The 23879-nt window shown below is 40.3% G+C and overlaps 1 protein-coding gene across 1 annotated transcript in view; it reads left to right on the plus strand.

Moving 5' to 3' along the window:
* The window catches only part of syne1b (spectrin repeat containing, nuclear envelope 1b), a 77003-nt gene that overhangs the window by 36345 nt on the left and 16779 nt on the right, over nt 1-23879 (plus strand). Inside the window, exons 58-112 of the mRNA XM_055231305.1 lie at nt 66-221; nt 578-742; nt 1024-1196; nt 1290-1443; nt 1566-1709; nt 1790-1954; nt 2240-2557; nt 2725-2880; nt 2954-3124; nt 3669-3995; nt 4137-4289; nt 4385-4552; nt 5123-5299; nt 5373-5519; nt 5672-5797; nt 5937-6113; nt 6507-6772; nt 6933-9093; nt 9557-9894; nt 10265-10409; nt 10518-10736; nt 11003-11271; nt 11387-11552; nt 11628-11783; nt 11869-12021; nt 12106-12288; nt 12361-12498; nt 12970-13155; nt 13393-13515; nt 13593-13775; nt 14031-14174; nt 14268-14444; nt 14580-14720; nt 14861-14974; nt 15176-15337; nt 15888-16082; nt 16320-16496; nt 17541-17732; nt 17834-17965; nt 18042-18142; nt 18228-18381; nt 18497-18622; nt 18692-18844; nt 19144-19353; nt 19708-19809; nt 19893-20012; nt 20183-20383; nt 20627-20800; nt 20887-21018; nt 21312-21508; nt 21869-22001; nt 22319-22501; nt 22893-23042; nt 23285-23461; nt 23558-23713. Coding sequence (XP_055087280.1) covers nt 66-221; nt 578-742; nt 1024-1196; nt 1290-1443; nt 1566-1709; nt 1790-1954; nt 2240-2557; nt 2725-2880; nt 2954-3124; nt 3669-3995; nt 4137-4289; nt 4385-4552; nt 5123-5299; nt 5373-5519; nt 5672-5797; nt 5937-6113; nt 6507-6772; nt 6933-9093; nt 9557-9894; nt 10265-10409; nt 10518-10736; nt 11003-11271; nt 11387-11552; nt 11628-11783; nt 11869-12021; nt 12106-12288; nt 12361-12498; nt 12970-13155; nt 13393-13515; nt 13593-13775; nt 14031-14174; nt 14268-14444; nt 14580-14720; nt 14861-14974; nt 15176-15337; nt 15888-16082; nt 16320-16496; nt 17541-17732; nt 17834-17965; nt 18042-18142; nt 18228-18381; nt 18497-18622; nt 18692-18844; nt 19144-19353; nt 19708-19809; nt 19893-20012; nt 20183-20383; nt 20627-20800; nt 20887-21018; nt 21312-21508; nt 21869-22001; nt 22319-22501; nt 22893-23042; nt 23285-23461; nt 23558-23713 — 11466 coding nt within the window. The remainder of the gene's footprint in view (nt 1-65; nt 222-577; nt 743-1023; nt 1197-1289; nt 1444-1565; nt 1710-1789; nt 1955-2239; nt 2558-2724; nt 2881-2953; nt 3125-3668; nt 3996-4136; nt 4290-4384; nt 4553-5122; nt 5300-5372; nt 5520-5671; nt 5798-5936; nt 6114-6506; nt 6773-6932; nt 9094-9556; nt 9895-10264; nt 10410-10517; nt 10737-11002; nt 11272-11386; nt 11553-11627; nt 11784-11868; nt 12022-12105; nt 12289-12360; nt 12499-12969; nt 13156-13392; nt 13516-13592; nt 13776-14030; nt 14175-14267; nt 14445-14579; nt 14721-14860; nt 14975-15175; nt 15338-15887; nt 16083-16319; nt 16497-17540; nt 17733-17833; nt 17966-18041; nt 18143-18227; nt 18382-18496; nt 18623-18691; nt 18845-19143; nt 19354-19707; nt 19810-19892; nt 20013-20182; nt 20384-20626; nt 20801-20886; nt 21019-21311; nt 21509-21868; nt 22002-22318; nt 22502-22892; nt 23043-23284; nt 23462-23557; nt 23714-23879) is intronic.

Genomic DNA, 23879 nt, shown 5'->3' on the forward strand with positions numbered 1-23879 from the left:
CCTCTCTCACCTGTATCTCTGTGTCTGCTTGCATGCGTCTGTGCTAACCTGCCTGTTCCTTCCAGTCTGTGCTTGAGGAGTTGGCTTCTCAGGAGGTGCAGCTCTGCAGGCTCAGGGAAAAAGCGCAGCTGCTGTGGGATGAGCACGCAGCCGGGAAGGGCTTTGTGCATCGCGTCTCTCAGCTCTCTGCTCAGTACCTCGCTCTAACCAACCTCACCAAGGTACAGTAACAGCTGTCTGTCTGCATGCAACTTTCTGGACTTTCTACAAAGGTGGTGGGTGTAACTTGTGTAACTCTGTGTCACTTTCTTAAATTGTGTTGTCTGTAAATTGTTAGACCCATGTTTATAAAGGAATTTATTTGTAGACAGAAATGTTTGTTGCCTAATTAAAACTAGGTCTCTTCACATGAGATGCTCAGGTAATTCTTTATGAGATTTGAGTAAGAAACGGATGAGAATTAATAAAATTTCACTATAAAAGTACATATATTTGTAGCCTCTCCACCATTTTAGAGATGATGAGATTTAATTTTAATGAGATTATAGTAACCTGGTATTCTCTTGATCTTTTGCAGGAGAAGGCCTCTAGAATTGACCGCATTGTCAATGAGCACCAGCTGTTCTCCCAAGGGCTGAAGGAGCTCCAGAACTGGGTGGCAGACACCAGCCACATGCTGCAGACCTACTGCGCCCCTACGGTGGATAAAAATGTTCTGGACAGCAGGATGATCAAAGTGGAGGTAATCAAAACATTTAATTAGCAGCTTTGGCTATTTACGGTAAGTGAGAGAGAGAGTGGACTGAATAACCAATAACTTTAGTGTAGTAACCTGAGAGACTTGCCAAGCCTATAAAGTGCAATATCAATGTGAGGTATTATTATTAGAATGCAAATAATGTATATATTCTGTATATTCTGTAAACGTTAATTGTGAGCCAAGCTCCATATTGTAACTATATATATTGCTGGACTATTTATTTATGTATTTATTCATTGATTTGAATGTTTTTGTTTTGTCAGGCTTTGCTAACAGCTCGTCAGGAGAAAGAAATCCAGCTGAAGATGTTGATCACAAGAGGAGAGTCAGTCCAGAGGAATACATCCTCTGATGGTGTACCTGCTGTGCAGAAACAAATACAGGAGCTGAAAGACTCCTGGGACGCCCTACTCTCTGCATCCATTCAGTGTAAAAGGTTAGTTTGATCCAAGCATGATTTTGTAAGTTGTTTTATGTTGTCTGGTTTATCAGTGTTGGTTACATCTGTATATTACTTAAAATTGTACAGTCAGCTGGAGGGCTCCCTGTCCCAGTGGACCAGTTACCAGGAGGATGTCCGACAGTTTGTGACATGGATGGAGCGAGTGGAGGAGAGTCTAGACCCCGCTGATAAGCACTGTCCTGAGATGAGAGACAAGACGGCCAATCTGAGCAAAGCAAAGGTACACATTTTTTCCCTTTTTTACTTAATCAATGCAAATGTTGTGACATCCAGGAATAATACATATTAAAGAGTGAAGCTAAAACGGATGTACTTATATTAATTATATATTTGCTTTTCCAGTTGTTGTATGAAGAAGTCTTGAGTCACAATGCTCTTCTTGAGACTATTACAGCAAAGAGTCTCAGTATTTCTGAAAACTATGTGACTCAACTTGAGCTGCAAGATCTACAAGAGCGCTACAACACCATCAAGGACAATGCTATGGTAACTCTCATCTGTTTAATTAAAAGGAATGTTACTCATTAGTAATAACTAATGGATATTTTGTTGTTTTCTTCTTGTAGAAAGGAGTGGGTAAAGCAGAGGAGTTGGTGAAGGCCCATCAGGAGTATCAGCGCGGCCTTCATGCATTTGAGGAGTGGCTGGAGCAGGAACAGGAGAAGCTTGGGTGCTACATGCAGCTGGAGGGAGATGTGGACATGCTGGAAGACACTCTACAAAAGTTACAGGTATGAAAGCTCTTATGTTGTTCCAATTACTGATAGTTAACTAATATCTAATGTGTTTAAAAAAATTCCACTGTCTCAAAATTTGGAATAGATGTTACCAGCACATTTTGAGGTAAACAAGATTCAATAAAACAAAACAATGATGAACAATTTTACATAATAAAGTAATGATTCATTATAACAGTAAAGTAATTGAATGTAACTAAGGTAAATACAATAGTTTAATGATATTATAATGATTTCCAATATGTGGAATATTAGTTGCCAACCCCTCTATGACTACAGGAACTGCAGCTCCACTGTACTGAAGGCCAAGCGTTGCTGAACACTTTGTTGGTGAGTCGGGAGCAGGTCCTCCCCTGGGGCCTGCCCCAAATCGAGGACCGTTCCCTGGAGACTCTGCAGCAGGAGTGGAGGCTATACCAGGCCCGACTGGCTGAAACACGCTCCCAGCTCAACAGTGCTCTGGCCAAACTCAGGCAGATGGAGCAGAAATTTCAGTGTCTGGACAACTGGCTCAAAGGCATGGAGACTAAAGCTCAGCTGAGGACTCACAGACGATCTGACCGCACCACCAAAGACGCACAACTTCAGCTCATAAAGGTAGACAAACTGTTGTTATCATTGGTTTGACAGTGATACTACTATGAAAATGTTTTGGGGTGAGCTGTAACCGTATGCTCTTAAACTGTAAATGCATGGTTTAATATGAGAATCTATGTTAATGTCTTTGTAGCTGCTTTTTAACACACATCTATCACCTTATACAGAGTTGGCAGGAGGAAGTGCTTGTTTACCAGGAGGAGATGGAGGGCCTCAGTGTTTTGGCTCAGCAGGTCCTGGATGAAACACACATCAGCTCCAGGATCAGCTCCAGAGCCACTCAGATCACTGCACGCTACCATGCCCTCTTGCTGCACTTACTGGTAAATCTTTATTCATAGAGCTCTTTTAATTCTTAATTGTCATATCGTAAAGTATTTCATTATTGGTTTGTAGGAAACAATCAAGCAGCTACAAGAGGAAGTGTCTCGCATTGTAGAGGCTCAGAGCATTGTCACAACCTTTACGGACTGGCTCAGTACAGCTCAGAATAACTTCAGCACTGTGGCAATAAGTGTTGATGTAGTCGACCGGTTTGCCATGGAGAGAAAGATGAAGAAACTTGAGGTATATACACAGTCCTGCATGAATAGATATATTGATGTAAAATATTGAAGCTAATTTCTTAAAATGAATGTTAGAAAAAACAGCACAATTGATGTCAGAAAAATTCAGAATTTCATATAATTTTTGTTTCATTCACACATGTTTAACAGACAAATCCTGCACATTTGGTGTTCTTCTTCCACCTTATGTGGTTGGTCATGTGGTAATTCAGGAAGTGCTCCGCTGTGTTCCTAAATTCCATACATCTTCACTATAATCATTTGAATAATTTCAGCCCTGGAATTGCCAATCTCTTGTGAACGAAAGATGATAGGTAGCTGTTAGCCTAAAAGCTACTACTTCGTGATATCACAAGCTGGAACAAACCACTTTGAGCTTTGGAGATGTAGACATCCTAATAACAAAGTGTTACTCAAACATGTGTGAATGAAATATAACTCAACTATGTTTTTGATGATGTAACAACATTCTAAAATGCCTTAAAGGTCACAAATCAGTTTTGCCTTATATAGAACCTTTAAACAGCAATGGTTTTCGTTTTCAGTCTTTTCAGACTGATATGGAGCAGGGCCACACTTACCTGAAAACAATGAGAGAAAAAACTGAACGTGCCATGGCTTTCCTGGAGGAGCCTGAAGCTGAACAGCTGAAAGAGGAAGTGGATGCTCACCTCTCCCAGCTCGAGAGCCTAATGTTGGCTCTACGGGCTGAACACAGCTCCTTGGAGAAATGCATATCACTTTCCAAAGACTTCATGGATAAATATAAAACGCAGGCGCAATGGGTACTGGAGACCAAGAATTTGTTAGCTGCAACTGTGGAACCTAAAGCAGAACTCTACCAGAAGAAAGCCCAGCTTGCAAAATATAAGGTAAGTCTCAATTTAAGTTTTTTATTTATTCATTGTTGCTTAATATGAAACTATACAACAAACAGATTTTTTACTTGTTATTAAATATAAATTGTACTTTCGCTTTTGTGATTTTTATGTCTGTATTTTTAATAATTGTAGACAGTTCAGCAAACAGTGCAGTCCCATGAACCAACTGTGAAATCTGTGATAGAGAAAGGAGAGGCTCTGCTTGAGTGGATTCGTGATCCAACAATCCGTGATAACATGAAAAAACTGCAAGCAGACTACCAAGATCTGTGTCTAGCTGCCAAAGTTTGTATATGTTTTAAAGTTTTTTATGAACATGTAATTTTTCAAACACCGAGCCGTACTAATACAAGATTTTTAATTTTTCTTACAATATTCAGATCCATGTTCAAAACCTTGTGGATTGGGTGAAAGAGCATGAGGACTACAACAGTGAGCTGCAAGAAGTGGAGAAATGGCTTCTTCAAATGTCCAGTCGTTTGGTCACCTCTGACTCGATGCAAACTAGCAGCATGGAGATGGCTACACAACAACTGGCCCGACACAAGGTAACTTTAGATTTGAGATAGTGTAAAGTACAATCAATTGTTGTAAAAGAAAATTCAATTCTGTCAATTGGTCAAAAAGTTTTTAGAGTGAAGATGTTTTGCTGGTCACCCAAGCCACTTTTTCAGTTCTGGTCAGATTGTTGGCGGACACTGCCTTATATCTATCTGAAGGGAGAAACTACATTGAAAATAACACACCTATTTGTAAACAGTTTCTGTTTGTTAGCTAGGCCTAAGTGAGAACTGTGCCTGAGTCATATTTTGCATAATCATTCAGTCTCCTAATGGGTGCTCTGACACCTATTAGCATACTGGCTAGCACTATTTTTTTCCTTGTTTTGATTTAGGTCTAAGGATGGGGTTATAAATAGGAGATAAATTATGTCTAAGGCCCCTAAGTGGATTGTCTTTCCTAACATAAATTGCCTCGTTGCCCCGTAAACCATTTCTTTTCTATTGTAGATCAAGCGTAGATTAAATTATTGAAGAAATTAATGCTATAGCTTAAATAGAAAGTTGTTGTTATATCTGTTTATTTTACCACACGTTAACTAGATATGTTATTTTCAGGCAATAATGGAGGAGATTTCGAGTTTTGAGGATCGTCTCAGCAGCTTGAAGCAGAAAGGAGAAGATCTTGTGGCAAGTTGTACGGGTCAAGTTCAAGCAAAAGTCAGTCAACAAATCCAAGCTCACCAACAGGGGGCGAGAGACAGCTACTCTGCCATTTGTAGCACTGCACAGCGGGTAAGGGGTTATTTAGTAGTAAAAATGCAAAACCAGCTAAGATTGTGAGAATGAATTTTATTTTGTTTTACAGGTTTACCAAAGTCTTGATCGTGAGCTGCAGAAACACGTGAGCCACCAGGATACTCTAGAGCAGTGTCAAACATGGCTCTCCACTGTTCAAAAAGAGCTTCAAGTCAATGATCAGGGCCCATCTGGGCTACAGGAGGCACTCAAACAGGTAACAATACATTTCTATACCCTTTGCATTACCCTGAGCTAACACTATAGAATAATTATCAAGAAAAGAGAAATGTGCTGTAATTACCGGTAGATGGAAAGACAGAATACAGTTGAAATAAACTGTGATTGAGATCTCTTTTTTTGTGGCAGGTGAAGCATTACAGGGCGCTTCAGGAGCAGGCCAGCACTTACCTGGATCTGGTCTGCTCTGTGTGCGATCTGTCTGATGACTCAGTGAGAGTGACAGCTGCAGAGGTCCAGCAAGTCAAGCTAACAGTGAGTTAACATTCATTAGTATATTAAATTAAAGAAACAAATGAATCATCATCTGACCTTCATTCAGTAAATGAAACTTATCTTACCAATATGATTAGTTTTGTTGGGGAGATTTACATGGAATTGTATGATATTTCAGATTGAGGAGCGTATGTCCAGGTCACAGGAGCTGTCTGAGGGTTGGCGGCAGATCAGAGACCAGAAGCAGGACCTTACCGCTCTCTTTCAGGACCTGGAGCAGCAGCTGCTCAGCCTCTCCAGACGACCTGCAGAACTTGAAATCAAAATTGCTCAAAACATGCTCTCACAGGCCAAGGTACCTCATTCCTACTACTGTCTAAACTTTATGTGTTTTTGTTATACCATCTTGATGATTTTATACACAATAATATATTCATTCTAGTTTATCTTTAGTCATTGTTTTTATCACTTTTTTTGTTTATTTTCTGGAAAGTTCACTACAGAACCCAAACCTTTGCTTATCTATATGGATGTTCCTTTAAAAAAATACATTATATTTAGCATAATACATTTTTTGCCATTCAAATTGTAAGTTGACCAGGTTCACATTGTACAAAACAATACTTAGATTAGAATAGTCATTGAAAGGCATATAATACATTATTATAATAACTTTCAAATGCCTTACTTTTTTGTTATTACATAGTATGTTCAATAAAAACACCCTGTCTGTATGAATTCTTGACAGGATTGCAGCCAGCTCCTTCAGTCAAAACAGAGCACTCTGACTCTGATGTCTGAGACTGCGAGTCGTCTGATGGGAGGTCACGGTTCACAGGAGCACTCTGACCTGGACCGCCTCAGTGACACGTGGGTGGAGCTGTGTAATCAGGCCAACAGACTGCAGAACCAGAGGGAGGAGGACCTGCAGAGGGCGCAAGAGTACCACGACTGCATCAGTGCAGTGGAGGTGCTCTTTGAACAGGTGTCCAAAGACTGGGACAATCTGGCCAGGTAATGTCTGGAAGAGCCACATCACATGGCTAAACATTTGAAAAATGCACAATGTAATTATTGCAGGGTTCACCACCTGCTTGCCTCTATAGAGATGTTATTGCTTAAAATACCTTAAAATATTGTGTGAGAAAAATTATTATTCATCTATTTGACACAGAACTGATGCTGAAAGTTCATCTCAACATCTGGAAGCTCTACGTCAACTTGCAGTAACTCTTGAAGACCAGAAGGGGGCTCTTGAGGACTTGAAGGAGCAGAAACAAAAAGTCATTCAACATCTCAATTTAGATGACAAGGAACTGGTAAAAGAACAAATCAGTCATTTTGAGCAGCGATGGATGCAGATGCAAAACCTAATTGAGAAGAAGGTACAGGATTCAATGGTGACACTGGAGGACATGAGCCAAGTGGAGACCCGTTTGAGAGAGGCTCGTGATTGGGCAGAGGAGCAGCAACCCGCTCTATCAGAAGCCATGAAAATGAGCCCACCTCCAGAACTGGCACAAAGCTTTCTATTTGACCACTTAAGTATATGCAGCGAACTGGAGGCCAAGCAGCTTTTACTGGACCAAGCCATGACTGATGCTGATCGGGTGATGGCTAGGTTAGGTCTAAGTGAACGCCAGAATCTGCAGCAGCTTATTTCCGACACACAAAATGTAGTAGAGTCTTTAAGTGTCAAAGTGGTACAAAGACGGAAGCATCTTAGCAAAGCATTCACAGAGAGGACGCAGTTTTTGTTAGCGGTGAACCAGTCAATATCGTGGGTCCAGCAGAATGAAAAGAAAGCCCAAGCAGAGGAATACATTGCTTTGCTACCAGAAGATTTGGCCAAGCAAGTCAGAACATGTAGGAACATTCAAAGCAGCCTTAAAGCTTATCAGAGTGAACTTACTTCATTGTGGTCTCAGGGAAGGGACTTAATGAGGGTTGCAAGTGAGGAGGAAAAAAATGAAATACTAACCAAGCTACAAGAATTGCAGAATATTTTCGATCGGACGCTACATAGATGTGGGCAAAAACTACAAGAGCTAGAGAAAGTTTTAGTATCTCGCAAATATTTTAAGACAGATTTGGAGAAGATTTGCCAGTGGTTAAAGCAAGCAGATATTGTCACTTTTCCAGAAATCAATCTAATGGTAGGTGATGCTGAGTTGGAAACACAATTATTTAAATATGAACAAATTATTGAACAGGCAATTGAATATGAAAATTTATTGCTTATTGTGCAAAGGGCTGGGCAGGAGATTTTGCCCACTTTGAATGAGGTGGACCATTGTTTTTTGGATGAAAAGCTGAATACCTTACCTCAACAGTATAACAGTATTTTAACATTAGCCAAAGAGAAGCATGAGAAAATCCAACAAGCTATTTTTACTAGAAACGAATATGCCTCCTTCATCGATGTAACACACAAAGCACTTAAAGAACTTGAGGAGCAGTATAACCATCTTGGCACTCAGCCTGTTGGTTTACAAACTGAAGAAGTGTTGAATTTGCAAAGTGACTACAAAGCAATGCAAGCAGACCTTAGCAGCTTGGGTCTAGCTGTGAGTGAACTGAACCAGAAAAAGGAGGGCTTTCGGAGCACTGGACAGCCGTGGCGCACAGAGGAAATGACCCTACTTGTCAGTTTGTATAATAGTTTAAAACGCCTAGTTGAACAGAAAGTTGAACATTTGGATGAAACTTTGGAGTCATTTGAGGATCACAAAGCTATGGCAATGCAAGTCGACTCTGAACTGAGGGCAACAAAAGAACAGCTAGTCAGGGTAAACTCTGAAACACAATCAGCAGAGGAAAGATTGAAAAATTACCATGCACTTGCAGGTAGTTTGCATAATGCAGATTCACATTTATCAAGGCTTATGGAACAAATGGACACTCTTGCACCGCGTGTTGACCAAGCCGCCCAAGACGCATCCAAAGAGCAAATCGTTTCGTGGCAGGAAGAGCTGAGATCCTTACAGTCTGCAGTCGGTGAGCTGATAGAGGAGTGTGAAAACAGGTTTGTCCAGAGTAAAGATTTTGAGACAGAGATGAAAAGGACACTAGATTGGCTGCAGCAGGTGAGGGATGATTTGAGCACAGCAGTGATTGTGGATGTGAGAGTGGAGAAGGTCCAAGAGGAGATCAGGAAGCAGCAAATCATGCAGGAGGAAGTTCAGTCCCGCCTCAGGATCGTGGCAGCTCTGAGTTCAAGAGAGAAACAGAAATACATCAGTGCCAATGAACTGGTCCCAGTCCACCTCGATACAAGCCTGGAGGAGATGGCCAAGCTGCAGGCCGATGTTCAGAAGGCACTCAGCTCCAAATTGGTAAGATGTTGCATATAAATTGTGTTCTTGTGTTTAGTATGAGGCTAAATTGAATTTTTGAGCATATTGCAATAATTTGATAAACTTAAAGTTACTTGGAGTCATATTTAGGTTATTAATTCATTTATTTATTCGTGCAATGCTTAAAGCTGTTTCAACATGCATATAAAAAGGCCAGGACTCCTTTGAAAAATAAGTTTTTAATCTCAGTGGGATTGTTTCCTTGTTAAATGAAGGTTAAATGAATAAAAAAGCTGTTACATTTCTAAAGCATATATACGGGTATCAAAACACAGTCTAATAATTTCCATGCATTAATTACAGCCACTACAAAACATCTGCTAGTGTAACCTTACTAATAGCCATGCTGGTTATTAGCTATTTCAGCATGCTTTTCGCTCCACTGTTACCAGTAAAGGGCAACAGACACATTATTATTTATTTGTTGAATGTATTTTTACAGATTACCCTAGAGGAAGCCCTGGTGCTATGTCAGAAATACCACTTCCGGATGCAGTCAGCCTGTGAGTGGCTGGAGGATGCCGTGTCTTTCCTCCAACAAGCCAGCCTCGGCGTGGACGTGGAGAACTATGAGGAGTGTCTGAGGCAGCAGGAGGACATCATGGTCACGGAGCAGGAGTTTCTGATACATTTAGATGAGCTGCAGACTCTTCTCCCTCAGCTACAGACACTGGTGAACCCCACAGCGAAAGAGCAGCTCAGGGTCAGTGTAGAATCAGCTAAACAGAGAGGAGCGGAGGTCCATGATCAGCTGCAGTGCCACCAGGATGTCCTGCATAGGTATGATTAAAATGAAAATGTTTAAGTTGTTGTCTAAGTTGCTTTAGAATGTCTAGTGAGAATAATAAAATAAACATGTCAGGTTTTAACTATCAGGTCAGTCAAATTACAATTGCAATTTCAGTAACAAAAAATGAAATATTTCTTCTTATTATATGAAAGAATTTGTGTTTGTATTTGGTCTGTTTTCAAAATTCTATACATTCAAATATTCCCTGTGTTTTGATTTTAAAACATAAATCAAAAATCCTGTTGCATATTTTTCTAATACAGGTCATCCATATTGACTATAGATAGACTGTTGATAAATTGTGATCAAAATCTTAAAACACATCATAGAATAGCACAAACTTGTCCTATCTATTCATAGCTGTGTCGCCCAGTGGAAGTCCTACCAGGAGGCCAGACAGACCGTCATTGAACTAATGAATGAAGCTGAGAAGAAGCTAACTGAATTTTCTACTGCAAAGGCAGCTACAAGCCAAGAGGCCGAGGACAAACTTTGCAGCCATCGGGTAAAAACACCAAAACTAGTCCATAATATTTGGAATAATAGCTTATCATTATTTTATGTTTTGTGTCCTAATTGTGTAATGTTTTACTATACTTACCCTTTTCCACAGTCCCTTGTGTCACTGGTGAATGGTTTCCAAGAGAAGCTGAGTGAGTTGGAGGAGCAGGCCTCTCAGTTGGAGTTGGTGGGCAGCGATGCGAGTAAAGCCACCATCAGCCGCTCCATGACCACCGTTTGGCAGAGATGGACTCGCTTACGTAGCGTGGCCCGGGGACAGGAGAGAGTACTGGAGGACACTGCACATGAGTGGTGGACATTTAGAGAGAAGGTAGGACACAGATAATTAATGAGATAACACATTGTTGTAGACTATGACTATTGTTATAGAAAGCTAAAATATAGCTTTTTTGTTATTTTATTTACCAAATGTATGCCATTTTTAACCAAAGACTTTACCCTTGATTCTCCATGGAGATATTGTTTTGCCTAGAATGAAACATGTTCGAAACCTGCACAGTGCAACTTAAATTTTGCACTATTTGCCTGTGTGTCTCATCTGAAATGTGTTTCATAAATAAACCTGTTCATTTACAGATGGTGAAGGTGAAAGCAGTAGCCGATGAGCTGCAGAGCCGGGTCCCTGACACTGCTGTGGAAAAGGCCTCTAAAGCTACACTTCTATCTCTCCTGGATCAACACGAGCTGTTGAGCCAGGACCTGGAGAGAGAGCTCTCCTCACTGATGCTGCTGAGACAATACGCTCTGAGTCTGTTACACGACATGGAAGTGCCCTCTCCCACAAGTGAGCAGGACGAACTGCCCAGCCTGCGAGAGATCAGGGCTGTGCAAGAACAAATGGAGAGGTACTTCTTTTATGTTGTAATACAGTATACAAGGTTAGATTAGATAAACTTTGAGAGGAAATTTGTCTTGGGCTACATTTACTTACTTTAATTAATCTTGTTGTGTTTTCCACAGCCTTCTGACACAGTCCCGCACCAAGCGAGCTCAAGCTGCTCAGGAGCTCAGAGACAGAGAGGAAGTGGAGAAGGAGCTGAGTGTTGTAAAGACGTGGATTCAAGAAACAAGAGAGCTATTGCTAAATCCAACACCAGATATCGATGCCTTACTGCAGGAACTTGAGGTACACCCCACAAAATACAACAAATTATTATATCTATTTTTTTCATTTAAATCTTAAGTGGATGATCTGTTTTAGATTGTGCATGGAGATGTGATCAGTTATCGACAGAATGTGGATAAGTTAGCAGAACAGCAGCAGAGCAAGTACCTGGATCTCTACACTATACTCCCCTCTGAGATCTCTATGCAGCTGGCTGAAGTTTCCCTGGCCTTAGGAGCTATTGAGGACCAGGTACTGTGTCACATCCTTAGTTTTATAAATGTGTACTTTATATGTATTGTTATTACATACAAGTCTTCAATATTTTACTCTTTAGGTTCTTTCTAAAGAACGAGAGATTCAGAAAACCAGAGAAATCAAAGAAAACTTTAGCTCCAGGATCCATGACATCTCTGAGAAACTCAAAGCAGTTTCAACTAAATTTAAAGAAAAATCCCCCGATGTGGATCATGCCAAAGAGGAAGTAAAGGTTGGTGACTGTAACCCTACCAAATTCATCAACTACAATATGTACTGCTTGCTTATTTTGTTTGAATCTCTTATTGCTCCTCAGAACTTGGTGGAGGATCTGGACTCCTGTGGTCGGACTCTTGCTGAACTGGATGCTGCAGTTCAAGACTTCAGTCGCAGAAACCCATTTTTAGCCAAACAACTCAGTGACGCCATCAGTAAACTGTCAGAGATGCACCACCACACGTCCCGACTGGCAGACTGCAGGAACAACTGGCTCAAAAAGGTATCTTAGACTTCAGCCTCTTATTTAAATCATAATTTCTGATAAATATATGCAACTGTTCATTCTTTTTAGGCTGTGTGCTATTTAGATGAATACAATGAGATGCTTGACTTCATTGTGAGATGGTCTGAAAGAGCCAGGGGTCTAGTAAGAGCCAACATCATCTGGAACTCATCTGTACATCTTCAGGAGCAAATACGCTTGTACCAGGTGAGACCATATGTTTACTGGTCAATGAAGGGTTTTATTATAGGTACACTATGTAACTTTTTTGGTGGAGGGTGTGTCACCTGATTGTCTCCATGTAGATGTTATTATTTTCCTAGGAATGTTCAATAGTATGGCCTTAAGGTGGACAGTTATGGGTGAAATCTGTGGATGTGACCCCCCTCACAGTAACAATACATGTTTCTCTGGGTAATTTTAAGACATAAAGGCCCATAATTGAATAAATGCAAAATAGAAAAGTTAAAATTACATACTGGCATACGGCAGAGTCCAGCCAAAGCAATATCATCTCCATGGATGCAAGCACGTAGGTGACCACCGACCAGAGAAGTTACTCATAGGTCATAGGGAAAAAGTGTTGAATGTTGCAGCCTCAAAACAACAAATTATTGTTTGATTTGTTATTATGGATCTATTGTTTAAATGTCAGGCTAATTAAATTTATTTTCTTAGTCTGTCCTTCGTGAGTCTCGAGAGCTTCATGGAGATCTTGAATCGATGGCGGAGAAGGTGGATCTCCTGTCTGAGGTGCTGCAGGTGGAGTCTATGAGCCAACAGGTGTGTGAGCTCAGCCGACACACAGAGGAGCTGCAACAGAGCATCAAGATACGCCTGCAGAGCCTGGAGGATGCATACAAGGTAACCATTTCCTGCCCATACACTGTGATGTTTAGACTAGACCAAGCTAGACAGGCTATGAAGAAGTATCTATATTTTATTATAAACCACGTCACATTAACTTTCTAACCCGTTTTTAACCTGTTTTTGCTGTCCTTTGGCACATTTTTGTTTGACACAGCTCAATGTTTCAAGTATGTTTTATATTGTATGTGGCTGATGAGAAATCTAAAGAGTGTATAATGTTTGTTTTGTCAGAGTATGGAAGCTTTAGAATATGAAGTGAAAGCTCTACATGTTGCTTTGGAGCAAGTCCAGGCCACACTGACATCACCAGAACTGGCCCGACAGAGCCTCAAAGAACAGCTGGCTCAGAGACAAGTGAGTCCCCCCAAAAAAAAAAAAGAAAACATAGTCACCTTAATTTGTATACTACTTAACTTCTGTTGTTTTTCCAGCGTTTATTGGCCGATATGGAGGGCTTTAAGCAGCAGGTGCAGGCCGTACAGCTGTGTCAGAGCGCTTTGAGGGTCCCAGAGGAGGTGATGCCCAACCTGGCCATCTGCCGCACTGCTCTGAGGCTGCAGCAAGAGGCCAGTCAACTGCAGCATGTGGCCATACAACAGTGCAATATACTCCAGGTACAGCAGGGGGCACTGTCTCATCAACCCGTTACCACTGATAATGAACTTGTTTAGATTTAAGTTGACTATTGTCGGTTAATGTAGAGAACTGCTAATCGTGGTCATATCTAATGTATAAGGTTTATGTAAGTTGATACATGCTTTTTAAATTGTTACATTATATAAGTTGAGCAAAAAGCTTATACAGTAAAATCATGTCTTGACACAAATTTACCCACTTGTGTAATTTTACCTTGTTGTGTTCTCAAACAGGAGGCAGTTGTGCAGTATGAGCAGTATGAACAGGAGGTGAGAGATCTACAGGGGCTGATAGAAGAAGCACATCGGACCATTCAGGACAGGCCCATCCCATCCAGCAACATCCAGGAGCTACAGGCTCAGATCCTACACCACGAGGTAGGTCCTATTGAAGTCTAATTGTTTGGTGTCATGTGTAAGGGGTATATTCTTAATCTGTTGCATTGAATCAATACCATTACTACATTTTAGGAACTAGCACAGCGAATTAAAGGATACCAAGAGAAGATTGCATCCCTTAACTCCAAATGTAAGATGTTGGCAGTGAAGGCCAAGCATGCCACCATGTTACTGACTGTGACTGATGTTGAGGAGCTGCCCGAGGAGTTGGATGGGGACAAAAAGAAACTGTCTTCACAAACTGTTACGGTAAGACATTTTTTACACATAACATCTTTCCACTATGGTGTTTGTGCAACATTTTCTCTTTTCCTGATTTATTCCTGTCAATGTCAATTGCATGTGTGTGCTCTGATTTGCATGGTCTTGATTGTGGTTTGTTAGATGACCGCTGGCCGCTGTCACACGCTTCTGTCTCCTGTCACTGAAGAGTCTGGAGAGGAGGGCACTAACAGTGAGATCTCTTCACCTCCTGTTTGTCGCTCTCCCTCTCCTGTCACTTATTCAGAGCCCACTGTCTCCAAGGTAAATCTATCTGCTTTTCCTATTATTACTGGAGTATATATTAACTACATATATTATCTGCTATCCTCTAGTGCAAACAGGGTTCTCTTAGTGGATTAAATTATGTTTTTCAAAATTGCTGTATGTGTTATTACATTCAGATGGGAAGAGGAACACTTATAAGAGCTCCTATTCAAGAGCTGTATGACCCAACGTTTGACTCCGTGGCCCACCTGGATGACCTGCAGCGATCGTGGGAGAGTTTGAAAAATGTGGTATGTTTATAAAATTATAGTATATTTGAGTAATGAATTCAGTGATACAGACTTTAAATTGTTTAGTTTTTAGATCACTGACAAACATGATTTTAAAGCTCACATTTTTGTAAAACATTTTATAAGTAATTGCTTTACTACAGTTATGCTTCCAGTATTGTTATGTATGTTTTGTATGCTCATCCATCTTTACATTTTCAGATCAGTGAGAAGCAGCGGTCCCTGTATGAAGCCCTAGAGAAGCAGCAGCATTACCAGGGTTCACTCCAGTCCATTTCTTCCAAAATGGAGACTCTGGAAAACAAACTGAGTGAGCCACTAGAGGGAGATATCAGCCCTGACAGCCACATAAGAGACCATCAGGTTGGCTAATAAAACACTGAGTTTATTTATGGATGAACTCATAATTTGGATGATTTGACAAGGCAGATTTTAATTATATTTTTTTAAATCTACCGTCTGTAAGTTTATTCGATTTTTTATCCGTAAACGGCAGATATGAAACCAGTTCTTCTCTACCCTCCTCTGGCCATCAGGCTCACCTGTGGTCTTCTTCTGTCAGGCCAAAGCTGGAACATTATCAGACAGAAGTAACATAGATAGCACCTAGTGAAAAGTGAGAATACAACGGGGGTGGGACAGCCAGTTTTATTACATATGGTAGCTTTAATAACTTATTCCTTCTTTCTGACTATACCTCATAAAACATAAATAATTTCACTTGAGATGTTTACAACTCTTGAATATGATTTTTTTAATATAACGGTTTATGAGACTGATTTTTTATAACATAAAGTTGCTTTACAAAGTTTTTTACATGTTTTAAATTTTTAAATGGTTGTGTGTTTTTTCATAGTACATTTAAAGTGATACAGGGGAATGTATGTGAACTAGTCTATTATATTACTTGCAGGACATCATTAGGGAAATCCAAACAGTTCAGGATGAAATCGACAGGCTGCAATTGAACTTCACAGAGGACCTTGTGTCGGATTCTGTAGACTCAGAGATGGCTGACCAGCTGGCCATGCAGTCGTCTCTGTCTGTGTTGGCCGAGAGGATGGCCACAATACACATGAAGGCGTCAGGGAAACAACAGCAGCTGGAGGTGAGTACCATTTTACCATTAGAAGCAAACTCAGAATTTAGGATACATTCTTTTGAACTGTTAAAAAAAAAAAAATTCCATATTCCATATAAATTTCCATAGTAGCAATAAGAGCCAAAAAGTTTGGTTTTAAGTGATTTTGTAAATCAATCTATTCTAACATGTGCCCGTTACAATTAGCTGGTAATAGTACTTTAGTTCTGTCATACATCATTTTTACTCACTTTTTTGTGCCAGGAGTGTGTTAGTGATCGTTTGGAGGGCCAGCGTCAGGAGCAGGCCATTTACCAGTATCTGACTGAGGCGGAGGACCTGGAGCAGTGGCTGAGCACGGCCCAGACCACTGCTGAGTCTTTGCTGGAGCTCACACCTACAGAGGAAGAGGAGATGGAGAAACTCCTCACAGACTGTCAGGTAAGAGCTCCCTCTAGAGGCATGTTATTGAAAAAATATAAACAGGCCAGTTAGTTTAGATGAAGTCATTATTCAAGTTACACAGTCTTTTAATTCTGCTAAATCCACAATATGTGTAGCTAGTAATATGCTTACTGCTTATATTGCTACTCTAGTATTTATAAAACTAGTACAATGTCAATTGCTATTGACGAAGGTAACTATATAGTCCTTATACTACTACTACTACTACTTTCCCCTAATAATTTTAATAATTTACACTGACAATATATACATTAAATTGTACTTTTACATTGTGTTGCTGTTTAGTGTTTTAAACTTTTTCATCAAGTTAGTCACAGTTAAAAAAAAAAAACATTTAAGTTAACAAGCCAGTTAATTTAACAAACACAATTAGTATTCATGATAGGCCAGAAATATTATTTGTACTGTCCTTATCACATAAGGAGCAGAAATCTTGCAGCGGATAAACAAGAGCATTAGGGCAGTAAGAAGGTAAATTCAGATGGCTGGGGCTCTAACAGTCTGAAGCACCGCTCTTAAGAAGATTATGCAAATGTATCGGTGTGCGGGAGGTGTGTTCACAGCAGGGTCGCCACTCAGGGGTGGTGACTTCCTGAAGATTAACAGATACTTCTGCACGGATTGGTGTGTGAAGCAAAGCTGTTTGAATATCCAAGTAGGGGAATCCTAGAGAGGCGTAGTTAGCTGCTGCAATGGACTAGCAAGCTATAGATGGCTGGTTGTAGCTGTGGGAGAATGATTTGGTTAAGCGGGATAGCAGTGGAAGTTGATATTAGAAATCCTCTCTATGGCTGAGTGATTTTGCTGGAGATGGAATGTATAGGATTAGTGGTAACATGCTTCACAGAAGAAGACACTGCAGAGATGGGCCAAAGATGAAGACTAAAAGCCATCTTTCCCTGTCCACGGGGCAGGGAGGGCTCCTGTCCTAAGGGCTGTGGTCCTGTACTGGCTCTTGTTTGGAGCTCGTGTAGGCCTGCAGCCATGTTTGAACTGGCGTCTCTGCTCCTGCTCCTCCAGAACATGCTGCTGGAGATCGAAGAGAAGGTGCAGGCGCTGTCCGAGCTGACCATGCATAGTGACAGTCTCTTGATGGAGGGGCGTGCTGAGACCAGGGAGGAGGCCGAGAGACTGAGCCGAAAACTGAGCACAGTGAAGGGCGGACTTCTGGAGCTGCAGAAGATGCTACAGGACAAGCAGAGCAACATTCAGGTGAGTACACTGTGTTCATATTTCATAATGTACCATCAGAGCTACATTGAATCTATGACCATCTTGTATCACTGTTTGAAGTCTCATCTTTTTTGGCACAGGGCTCGCTGCAGGAGCAGGAGGACAGTGAGTCAGACTCTAGTCAATCTCAAAGCCCCAATGTGCAGGACTGGCTGGCCCAGGCCCGGACCACTCGCTCACAGCAGCACCAGGACACACTGCAGAGGCAGAAGGTATTGGGCAGCTAACCATAATGAAAGATCTGAAATAGTATTTACTGTCCATTGATTCTATGCATTTTGATAAAAGGAACTTGAAGAACAGTTGGCTGAACAAAAGAAATTGCTTCAGTCTGTGGCAAGTCGGGGAGAAGAGATCCTCATTCGACAGGCCTCTCCAAGCACTGCTGTGTAGGTTACCTTTTACATAATAAACTATACTATATACCTGTACTACACAAGATGGGTAGATATTTGATCCATATTTTTTATTCAGGTTGGCAGAGCCTTTTTCACCAGAGGTTTTGGTCGAGAAGGAAGCCCAGATTGCCCATGATCAGATGAGGCAGAGGTGGGAAAGTCTGAAACTGGAGCTAAAAACTAAACTACAGCTTCTGCAGAAGACTTTGGAGCAGGACCAGAAACAACCGGTACAGACTTATAGAAATGTATGGCATGTTTTAATGTTGCAGCAATTTCATCCTATACACCGTTACAGTTATCAATGTCAAGCAATGGCCAATTGCATGTAATATTTGCTTCTAGGTTTATGCTCGTGCTCGGGTGACCACATCTGGCCCATTGTTTAAAGGACAAACTCAAGCTGACAAATTGTCTCTGAAAACACTCTATGACAGTTTCAGACAAACAATAGAAGATATGACAGATCAGGTAAATTACTGCTCTTATATTTAATCACTGCAACTTGTATTGTATTAAAGTTTTTTTACTGTGTTTTAGCCTGGTGGAGAGGTCCAGGTGGCGCAGATGGAGCAGCAGCTTTACACAGCCGTGGCCACCACCTCCTCATGGCTCGATGGTGTGGAGAACAATGTCTTCTCTGGTTCAGTGCTGATGGCTGAAAATGCAGAAACACAACTTGAGAAACAAGAGGTACGGTGACATGCCAAATGTGACCTAGTTACACAAAAATTGTCAAGTTACATAAATACAGTAGTCCTATACTTAGCTTGCTGAATATATTACACATGTAAACATACCTTTTTATAGTTGTATTCTATGGTCTATGTTTTGAGCATATAAATGCAAAGTTGTACATCATAGTAAATATAAAGAGAAAATATACAGTGGAAGGAATCTTAATTCTCCAAATGGGCTTGCCCATAAACCTGTGGGTTACAATTACCTTTACGATACTAGTTTCTCAATTTATGCTGAACTTTCCTCCACAGACCATGGAAAGTGACGTGATGCATGTGACGGAGGATGTGAAGCTCAGTAGGTCTTTGTTAGTGGGGTCTTCCAGTCTGAGGCAAGAGGACCGGGTTCTGCTGGAGGACAACTTGGACTGTCTCAAAGAAAGACTAGGGACTCTGGGTTCTGCTTTAGGCCAGCGCTGTGACCACATGAGAACCAGGGCGCAGGAACTCACTGCCTTCCAGGTAACTTCACAGCATCATAATAATGTGATAATAGGATAGAAAATTAATTTACAAACTTCATACTTTATTGGTTTATTTATTTAACGGGGGCAATGTATTTCTTGAACATTTCTGTAACTGTGCCAGAATTAGTCTAACCGTCTACTTTTCATTTGGGGTTGGGTTAGGTTTGGAGAATTGATCACATTACATGTACAATGTACAAATGTGTCCTGTTTATCATATTAAGATGTTGCATACATATCATAAAATACTTTTTGGTTGAAATATATTTTATTAGTTGCTGTATTGTTTATTATGTCAGAGCTGATATTTCAATTATTTGTACAATGATGAGTTTTTGTTAAAATTTAGACCGAGTTGCAGCTTTTCCACACTGCTTTTATTGAGACCAAGTGCCAGATTCTACAAGCCTTAGCTGGAGCCATGGATAAGCCAGCCTCCAAACAACTTGAGGTAAGGAAGTGATAGAAACTTACACTTTAATCAATACAAAATTTTACGAAAGCAAATTAGATTGACTTTGGTGTTCTTATTAGGTTATTGCCAATGCAGAGGAGAACTTGAAAGATTTTGAACAAAGGATCACAGAGCTCAAAACAAGAGGAGCATTGTTACAAGCTGATCAACTATCTATCAACAAACTGTTAAAGCTACAGGTAATGAGAAAAAAATATATCTATATCTAAAAGAGAGAGAAAGAGTCACTGAGTTTGACTTAATACTTAATATTAGGTTGATATAAATTGTTTTAAAATTCCTCGACATGTCCTCTTCTAACCTGCATAACTGCTTGTACTTTTTTGTTTATATTCTTTCTACTGTTCAGGACTCATATGAGGAGCTGGTGATGACAGTTGGTTGTCGGAGGAGTGGTCTGAATCAGAACATGGCACTGAAGGAGCAGTTCGATCGAGCTCTGCAGGACCTCGCCGACCTGGTGGACACCGCCAAAGATAAGATGGCTGCCGACCACAGAGTCATTGCCAGCTCTGTGGAGGAAGTACAGAGTCACCTGGACAAACATAAGGTTAGATCAACTTTAAATACTAAACCATCTTTGAACTATTTTGTAATACACTATTTGTGTGTTCTTTGTTCATATTTTCAAATGACTTTATTAATTTTCAACTATATAAATCTCTGTAACTTAATAAATTTACTCTTTGATATACTGTTGAGTAAACCTACAAATGTTATTTTGTTTACTTTCTAGCAATATACTTTTAATTAAGTCCTTATTTGTAATAAAGGTGTGTTATTCTTTTGACAGGAGTTTTTCCAGGGTTTGGAGACACATATGATTTTAACCGAAACGTACTTCAGAAAGATCAGTTCCCTTATGCTTCCCAAAGAGAATCAGGCTTTAGAGGAGACTATGGCCCAGGCTCAAGAAATCCTCAAGAAAGCACACAGTAAAGGAGTGGAGCTGGAGTGTGTACATGATGTAAGGACAATACAAATGTTATTTTACTGCAAGCTCTCTTTCTCTCTTTATAATTAATTCATCTTATAATCTTTTTTTTTGTCTAGACCTGGTGTCATTTGGCGCATGATTACCAGTATTTGATTCAACATCTGGAGGCTGTTGAGGGAAGCATGCCCACGGTTGGACTGGTCGAGGAAACTGAAGACAAGCTGGTAGAGAGGATTTCACTGTATCAGGTATAACAAGAGGTTTTCCAATAACTAATATTATGCCCGTCACAGTAATTACTCTGTTGAATACATACTATATGTTGTGTTATTGGTTCAATTGCATAACATATTTGATTGAAAAATGATATTGTTATTTGTTATTATTTGTTTTTGTGGCAGGTCTAGTTGGGCAATCTTTTGTCAAGTCTTGCTATGTACCTCATGTTAGTTCTACCTCAGTCCCATTTATATTTGTAATGAAGTAAAAAATAGTCACTTATTGTGTTGTGTTGTCTCTAATGGTCATCTGGTTTCTCTAGGGTTTAAAGGGCAGACTGACGGAGCACCAGCACAGACTCCACCAGGTTTTGGATGAGGGGAAACACCTGCTACAGTCTGTGTGCTGCCCTGGGCTGGAGAATCAGTTGGCTGTATTAGGAGAGCACTGGATCAACAATACCACAAAAGTCAACAAGGAGATGCAGCGACTGGAGGCAACGCTCAAACACTGGAGCAGGTCAGACCCACATTTTGTACTTCACAATATATAGTGTTTTGCCTACAACCAATTGCAAGATTTGTCCCTTATCGTTATGTTTTCTATTTATAGTATTGTGCTGCTTGGTTTACTGACATGCTCTATGTGTGAATTTAAGCCACCAGTTTGAATTACTGCTGGCAAACCATGCTTGTCTCTCCACAGATTGGACCTGCAATTTGATCTAGTGGTGTTATCTAATTGCGTTCATGAAGATAGATACATATTGTGCAATATTTTAGGCAAAGCAATTACATCTCCATGGTGACAAGCAGGTGGCGGACCATCTGTTATGAAAGTTATACAGTGCACCTTTAAGTAAATTGTATAATGTTGTAGATACCAGCGAGAGTGTGCAGAGCTGAGCGAGTGGCTGCAGTCAGCTCTGGAGCGGCTGGAGTTCTGGAACACTCAGGCTGTGTTAGTGCCTCAAGAGCTGGAGACCGTCAGGGACCATCTCACAGCTTTTCTGGTAAATTTACTTTTGATCTATTTGATAATTGCAGAGTATGAACCACAAGTTCATAGATGAAAACATAAAATCAATCCCAGATTTTTGTCAAAACAAGATTCTCATCCATGTAAATATACCCTTCTTTCATGCTTGGACTAATTTAAAACCTGTGCCAAATCATCATGTTAATTGTTACACATTATAATTTGAAATAACAATTCTAAACCAGATTAGCCAAAAATAGTCAAAACATTGTTTCAAAAATTATATTGATCTTGCCACATCTTATTAATTCTAGTGCTCTAATCTGCTTGAATTTTAATTGACTTCTGTAGGAGTTTTCCAAAGAGGTAGAGGGTAAGTCAAGCCTGAAGGCTTCAGTGGTGTCAGAGGGAAACCAGCTGCTGAGACTGAAGAAGGTGGACACAGTGGTTCTGAGGACTGAGCTGGGCCGCATAGACACACAATGGACTGAGCTGCTCACACGGATACCAGTCGTCCAAGAGAAACTGCACCAGGTAAATAGCAAAAGATACTTTTATTCTTTCAACTGGACAAAAGTTTTAATATGTTTCAGCACTGATACAAATAGCTTTTCATGCTCCCAATGAGTCATTTAATTCCTCTTATGTCTGTGTATTATTATTATGTCTGTGTTAATTTCTATTAGTATAGTCTGATGAGCCCAATTGTTTTTTTCCTCTTTTTTGGGTGACAATTTGTTCCTTAGACATTTCTGTTCAAAGAAACAATGTCTTTCCTGACATATACAGCATAGCCTCTTTGAACCACAAATATGTAGTAGGAATAACTATTTATACTCTTTATAGTATATAATAACCATAGTAGTACTTTCTGATTTTGTACAGATAATTCATTACTGAGTGCACAACTCATTATTTATTTCAGATCCAGATGGAGAAACTAGCCTCGCGCCATGCTATCTCTGAACTGTTCAACTGGATATCACTGATGGAGAATGTCATCGAAGAAGATGAGGAAAATCTCAAGAGTGCAGTTGGTTCAAATGTGATTCAGGACTACCTGCAGAAATACAAGGTACCAGTAGTTTAGCTACCATTGGTTTTTGGTTCAATCCTCTCTCGCCGTGATGTCCATAAGCAATACACTACACCCATTTCCACCTGTGTTATTAGCACAGTGTCTGTTTGGTGATCAGGGAAGCAGGCAAGGTGCTAATTGTAACTTAAGTTTAAGTTAAGTTTGTCACTGTGTCATCAATGATAAAAAAAAGTATTATATTATGTTTTCCAAATATAGTTTGATTTGTTTCTATTTAGGGTTTCCGGGTTGATCTAACCTGTAAGCAGCTGACGGTGGACTTTGTGAACCAGTCCGTGCTGCAACTGAGTGGGCAGGAGGTGGAGGTGAAACGCAGCGATAAGACAGACTTCGCTGAAAGACTTGGAGCCATGAACAGACGTTGGCAAATCCTACAGGGACGCATCAATGAAAGGGTATAAAGAAGGCTAAAAAAAAAAACAAAAAAAACAAAACCCTCTAATTAAATGGATTAACACGGACTCAATGAAAATGATCTGACCCACCAACAGATTCAGTTCTTGGAGGGCCTGCTGGTCATGTGGCTGGAGTATGAGAGCAGTATTCAAGCTCTGAAGTCCTGGATGTCAACCCAAGAAGAGAGACTGAAGAGAAAACACCGGATAGAAGACCTCACATCTGTACAAAATGCAGTTAAAGACTGCCAGGTAAAATTTAGTTCATAAATTTATATAAAAAAATAAGAGTTATGTATTTGAGTAAAAATGTGTAAATTAATTTAAAAGGTCTGGACAGTGGTTTACTCAGTTGCCTCAGGGACCCTATCTTCTCTCATTAAATATGTGATATGTGTTGTTCTGATGCTGTGTGAAT

This window comes from Periophthalmus magnuspinnatus, chromosome 22 (assembly GCF_009829125.3).
Source record: "Periophthalmus magnuspinnatus isolate fPerMag1 chromosome 22, fPerMag1.2.pri, whole genome shotgun sequence".
In the NCBI taxonomy this organism is placed as follows: domain Eukaryota; kingdom Metazoa; phylum Chordata; class Actinopteri; order Gobiiformes; family Gobiidae; genus Periophthalmus; species Periophthalmus magnuspinnatus.